The 6,901-nt window shown below is 47.2% G+C and overlaps 1 protein-coding gene across 1 annotated transcript in view; it reads right to left on the bottom strand.

Moving 5' to 3' along the window:
* The window catches only part of ly75 (lymphocyte antigen 75), a 48,348-nt gene that overhangs the window by 17,127 nt on the left and 24,320 nt on the right, over positions 1-6,901 (bottom strand). Inside the window, 7 exon segments of the mRNA XM_060071998.1 lie at positions 6-209; positions 1,422-1,457; positions 1,814-1,990; positions 3,030-3,152; positions 3,611-3,745; positions 4,444-4,624; positions 5,566-5,801. Coding sequence (XP_059927981.1) covers positions 6-209; positions 1,422-1,457; positions 1,814-1,990; positions 3,030-3,152; positions 3,611-3,745; positions 4,444-4,624; positions 5,566-5,801 — 1,092 coding nt within the window.

The raw sequence follows: 6,901 nt of genomic DNA, 5'->3' as shown, positions 1-6,901 counted from the left end.
AGGACCCTCCAGGTCCGTGATGAGCACGTTGCCGTCTGACTCGGTGCCCTGGGAGTCGGTCTGTCTGTAGTACGCCCCCCCCACCAGCGGGGGGAGCCGGCCGAAGCGCGAGTTGCTCCTTCGGTACAGGAGCCAGAGGATCCCGGCCGCCAAGCAGAAGATCAGCACGGCCACCAGGACGGCAGCGGGGATGACCCCCCGATGGAGGCCTGGGAAGGAGACGTTATGAGGACATGGGGACATCATGGCCGTGGGTTGTGGCCCCAGAACCGCTGCAGGGTCGTCGAGGCGTTTGAATGCATGTGATGAATGTGTGAATGCGTGTGTGAGAATATGGTTGTGAATGTATGAATGTGTGTGCACGTGGTTTTGAATGCGTGTGTGAGTCGATGTGTTTGTAAATGCGGTTGAGATTGTGTGAGTGAATGTGTTTGTAAAAATCTGTGAACATTTGACCAAGTGCGTGTACAGAAGGAAACGTGATCCTCCTGGTAATAGGATTCAAACCGAAAACTATGACTGGTTTGAATCCTACTATTACAGGCCTCAAACCAAAAACAACCAGAATAGTTTCTAACCTTCAGGGTGCATCTAGAGACTCTTGTCTTCCCACACTTCCACGTCACTGTCCTGTATGAGTCCTGGGGTTCTACTGTAGTGTGGTTGAATGTGTGATGTCCTTCCTACTCTGTTCCGGATTTTTTTTAGAAACTCTTGACGTGGAAAGCTCTTAAATGTACATTCCCCCAACACTTGGTGTGTTCACTTGAGTTGTTCGTATTGGATCACAGTGTCTGCTAAACGAATAACAGAGAATGTAACCACTAATGCCGTTTGTGGGATTTTTCCGTCCTGCTGCCACACGATGCATATGCATAAGTGGCCAGGTTTCCTCAGGTCTGCGCATTTATCCACAGACGACTTGATGATGAAACAGAAAAAAACAATGCGTGTGTTCTGGTGCTACCGAAGGGGCGTGGTCGCCAGCGAGCCTGCTTAGAAGAAGCTTTTGACATCAGGAACAATAGTCTTCTATCAGCCTCAGAACCAGATCATACTAGAGCTGGATCTCTGGGACCACAGGGTACGGTATTCCTCTTATGTTTTCGTCTAAATCCTAAAAAGCCTGACTGATTATTTAAACAACACCTTTCTGGCAAAGGATGAGTCAGTGAGTGCAATGACGTGAACATGCAAAGAGGCATCATTACCCATCTACGGTTCTTCTGTCCTCAGGTTAAAGAACATCAATACTCTTATGGAGTCCCAATATTCATCAATAAGGTTTATCCCATCTCATTCTGTCATAGAGTCATAGAGATACATTTCACTCTGAGAATGGGTCGGCTATTAGCAGTTTGGTCATCATATTCATTTATCGCTAAGGGGTTAGAACCCGCTAAAATAAATGTGCTTTTTACCGTTTAGTGGTTCCACTTCCACCTCAGTTATGGTTTCTGCAGGAAATAAAAACACAATGGCAAGAAAATTATAAATTCAGTTCACACACAATTCCTAAATACACACACGTATGTACATACAATAATATACATTACATAGGTAACATACACACACAAATATATATATCCCATACATAACTTTCTTACTAAACCCCATACCAACACACTGAAACACACACACATTAGTACACAAACATCAACACACACACACACACACACACACACACACACACACACACACACACACACACACACACACACACACACACACACACACACACACACACACACACACACACACAGGTATCAGGCTGCAGTATAGTGGGGGTGAGAGTGGTGGGGCTGCGTGGTACCGGGCCGTGTCTTGCAGACGAAGCCCAGGCGCTGGGTGCAGGCAGACAGGTGCCACGTGCCGTCCTGCACCCTGACAGACAGGCAGCTGTCTGCGGACAGAGAGTTGCGCTCCGGGGCGTGGAAGTGCCAGTTGGTGAAGTTGAGAGGGGAGCCATCCAGCCAGGCCAGCGCCTTCGCTGGGAGGGGAGGGGGAGACACACAATACAACAGATCAGTTTTACTGATTCAAATGGTTTTCCCCAAGTTTTGACTACGGCCACGTTTATACATTGCAGGGTATTTAGAGAAACGAATATCCCCCCCCCCCGCCGTTTTCAAAAATAACATCATGCACACAACATCGTTTTCAAAAAAGTTGTCATTTACATCAACCCCGCTGTGGGGGGACGGGTGACGTCTGGCCTGCAGGGGGAGTATGGGCAGGTTGGGAGCGCACCGGATTGGCTGGGGGGGGGGTTGGACCTGAGTGCAAGCAGGTGTCAGCACTCAGGCCAATCAGGGAGTGTTTGTATATATGTGCCTGCTTTGTGGTTAGTGGGGGAACCGGGGTGCAGTGAGAGAGAGAGAGGCAGGGGCCATCGCCACCAGAGATCGCCTGGAACGCATCCTGTGACCGCTTGGAGCAGAGTTATGATTTACGTCCAAGGAATGGTGTTTTGTTGGACTGAGCGATCGAAATAAAAGGACTTTCTGTTGGAAAAAGCAAACCTGGTGTCCAAGCGCTCTGTGAACCTGCTACACCCGCATTAATACGCCATTGAGCGCCGTTATAACTATGGCAAACCTATGGGCGGCAGTGTAGGGAGAATGATAGCCAAACAAACTCACATGACGTTAAGCATTTTCTGGTGCATAATGTGACGCTTGAGAACCTAAAACCCCGTTTCTCCCAGTTGACACGACAAAACATAACCGGCGTTATCAGAAACCTCCACTTTGGAGTCCGGAGTTTTTAGAAATAATCGTTTTCTGTGATAAAAACTGGGTTTTCGTGTAAATGAGAGGCCAGACCGCGTGGAAATGTCTGCGTTTTCCCTTTGTGTAAACGGGGCCTAAACGTGCCATCACCACACACACTGGCGAGATCTTCTGGAAGGCAGCGGAGCAGTCTTGCCATGTTCAGTATCATCATTTTGCAATAACCGGTCTGCAATTAAAAAGCAGAACCCAGCCAGGAGGAAGCTCTTACGGTTCCTTCTACTAACACGTACTTACTGTCGGGGTTGAAGAACATGCTCAGCCACAGCGTCTGGTGGGGGAACCCGGACGACCACAGCTGCTCCAGCACAAAGCGGTTCTCCGCCTCACTCTGGATGCTGAGGACATCTGACGTGTTGACTGAAGGAGCAGAGCGCAGCGCCCCAAGAAGGGGGGGTGTTAGCTGGGATGGGCGCTGGGAATAGACCCTCTCATGGCAGGGGTACTAGGGGACTATCCTCTGGGGTGGCTGAGGTAACACACGGGCTAGGGTTTGGATGCTAGCCCGCAAGGTCAATTGGAAATAAGGAAGACATGCAACTAGATTTTTCATATTCATTAAATTAATCCATATATATAAAAAATATATATATATATTTGTTTTTTTTCAGATTTAACTGAACCATTATATCATATTTCCTAATGCACTTAATGAGGTTTATTAAATTGGAAAAAATACAGAAGTTCCGCAACTCACTTATGCGTTTTTATTTAATAATGGTAGTGTATTGTGATGAGGGAGCTCAGTTTGACGGCCTAGTCTGTCAGTTGAAGCTATGGGTAGCCGATGAGCTCAGCTTGTCAGAACAGGTGTCTACCTTTCTGCCTGCAGTGGTCTCTGGCTTTCTCCAGGGTTAGTCTTTCGACCGCAGGCTCAAAGTTATAACAGCCGTTTCCAAACTTCACCCACGTAGGGGGACAAACCACCTCGTAGATGGTGAAGGCATTGCTTCCTGTGTAAGAGAGAGAGAGATAGACAGTGTTCAGTTTTTCACCTGCGTATTCTTCCAATGTGTTGCATTCCTGTGGTTTATCAAACCTATTTGATGATACTTTGCGCAAAAAACGGATTACTAAGTGCGTAACAGGTGAAATGAAAAGATAATAAGAAATGTGATGAAACTACCGGTAGATTGTTACAAGTCGAACAGCAGGGACAGCGCCCCCTCTGTTTGAATATTAGCAATTACCTGTCACTACCCATACAATACACACATTGAAATGTGTAGGTTTGCCTCACAGCTTTTTGTGAGCATTTTCGGATTTTGTTTTTTATTTTGCTACTTTCTATATTTTACTCTTTCTATATTTTACATCTTTTACTCTTCACTTTACTGTTATCGATAGAAAAAACGAATCCTTGTAATATCCTAACATATTACAATTATTATAATAATTATATTATAATATTACAAGTTAGTTTGTTGTCTTGATACTGTGGGTGTACTTTGAGGCATATTTCAACAAATAGGATTCAAAACAACCAGAAAAGGACCTTGAAGAACGAATCAGAAGACAGCCCCTGTCATCCTCCATCCTGTGTCTCTGGGGTCATCAGTCGGCTCATTATGCATGCGGAACACCTGGGTTCTAAACTCTACCTCTGCCACAAAACAAACCGAAAAAACGGAAAGCGAGGGACCCAACTGACTTGGCGGGGGGACGTGGCACAGTGCCCCCGGGAGCGGCCTCTCGCAGTCGGCCCGCCTCCAGCCCCCGCTCACGTCCAGGTACACACACTCCCCCGTCACAAAGTCCTCCTCGTCCTCGCTGACGTCCCAGTGGGCGTACACCGTGTCGCTGCCGTCCGACCAATGGTAGTTCTGGCCGTCCTGAGGGGGAAATGAGGTCACAAGAGTCGGTTGGGAGGTGGGCTGAGACAGGGGCGGATATGGTGGTCATGGCCTGGATGAGGATAGATACATCACTAAGAGGAAGTAGGCTAAACTAAGTCAGGCTAGGCCACAATAAGCCATGAGAAAACTAGATGAGCTTAAAGAAAGATAAACTGAAATAATAAACGCTCGACAAAAAATGACTCCACTAAACAGCGCACAGCTAAACTACTAAACTACCAAGCTAACCTGAGGTGAACTAAACCAATTCAACTAAGCTAGGCTGAAAAAAGGAGAAGAGGAAGTAAGATAGATAAGACATACAGGATGAGAGCCACAGCATCAACAAAGCAGCGCGGAGAGGAAAGGGAGACAAAGCAAACAGACAGCGGGAGGCCTGCTGGGGAAATTAATTCCATCGTTTCATCTTCAGCTCACTTCAGCCTGTGAGCGCGGCATCCGTGCGTGGGCGGGCTGATTATGTCGACGCCCTGCTGTGAGAGCATATGCTGGGAGCGTGCACGTCTCATGCACATCGTTTCAATTCAGGCAGTGGGGCCCAGATCTGAGCCAACCTCATACAATAACCTTAGCTCTGACCCAACCCTAGCCCGTAATCCTAACCCTAACCCTAGGCCCTAACCCTAAACCCTAGCCCTTAATCCTAGCCCATAGCCCCTAATCACACACATTACATCCTGCACCAACGCGCCGGATATCTATGAAGAACTACATCGCTCGGAGAACGTACATGTCTTTCCGCGTTGCCGATCCTTGTGGGGGTTTGTGGCAAGAAATCGCCGATCACAGAAACCAAAACACTGTTTGTTCAGTTGGTTGCTACTGTTAATTTACATTCGGGCTTAGAAACGTATACTGCCCCCTTGTGTATAGGGATGCTAACTGCAGGCAGCCCAGCAGACACGGGGGCTACGTACGTCCTGGCTGTACAGGCCGATCCAGTGGGGCGCGGCCAGCCGGTTGACCAGCACGGTGAGGAAGGCCTGGTGGTAGGCGTCCGTGATGCTGGCCAGCTCCGAGCCCACGTCCATGCAGGCCTGCTGCGCCTGGTACCAGCTCATGTTGCCCGGCAACACCTTGTAGTTGCGGCTCTTGTAGTCCACGTTGTCCGGGGCGGGGTGGTGGTACGTGTGGGTCGGCGGTTTGGATGGGTCTGAGGGAGAGAGAGGGGGGTGGGGAGGGGGGGACGGAGAGACTATTATGCAGTCGTGTTTTTTTATTTGATACCATGTTTGTTCATTTGCAGACAGACAGACAGACAGACAGACAGACAGACAGACAGACAGACAGACAGACAGACAGACAGACAGACAGACAGACAGACAGACAGACAGACAGACAGACAGACAGACAGACAGACAGGCAGGACAAGTAAAGTAAATTAAAAGTTCCAACTGAACTGAAACAGCCTTTCTTAAATTCTGCTCTTTGTACAGATTTTTTTAGTAGTTTAGTTTATTCATCTACTTTATTTTAAGCATATTTTGCGTGAAGGGAACTTGCAAATTAAGAATTTCATTGCCCAGACAGTGCAAACTATGTTTCCATTGTGTATATGCAAATAAACGATCTTGTATCTTGTATCTTTGCAGAACAAGACCGAGTGTTATAATGCTAGTAGCAGGAACCAGATTCCAGAGAAGCAGGTTTCAGATGAGTGTTTATTTACAGGTTCACTTCCTTAAATGACGAAGAGGTGGACTAAAATAGACTTGTGAGGCCTTCATCCTTCAGACGAACGACACATTGATCTGCTGTCATGCCGCGCTCTGATTGGTCGGTCTCAGATTGCATTGCTCCCTTATTTAATATTGAACTCGCTCAGGGTCACCGATAAACAGATCCGATATCAAACAAAGATCCAGTTACACGTACTTACGTACTAATAAACACTCGCTGTGTGTACTGCAATGAATGTTTATGAAATATTGACCGCTTCGTCAGATTACATTTTCTCCATTTACCATGTAGAGTGAAAGGCAGAACGTTGCTAAGATATTAGCAGGTGGTAAACCAAATGAACAGGGTAGGTGAGGCTGATGAGCGTCAACTAAGAGTCGTACAGTCGGTAAGACTGTGTATAGTCAAACGGCGTTTGTTTGTTGCCACTTTAGGGGAAAGCTACCTAGCCATGGCAGTTTGTATGCACTGCATTGAATTTAATTGAGTTGCGTTGTGTTACGTTGAGTTGAGTTGAGTTTAATTTAATTTAACGACGTCAACCATGAACCTGGGGGTCCTAACGAACCGACT

This window comes from Gadus macrocephalus, chromosome 14 (genome assembly GCF_031168955.1).
Source record: "Gadus macrocephalus chromosome 14, ASM3116895v1".
Classification (NCBI taxonomy): Eukaryota; Metazoa; Chordata; class Actinopteri; order Gadiformes; family Gadidae; genus Gadus; species Gadus macrocephalus.
The sequence above is the reverse complement of the archived record's forward strand: the minus strand, read 5'-3'. Positions and strand labels throughout refer to the sequence as shown.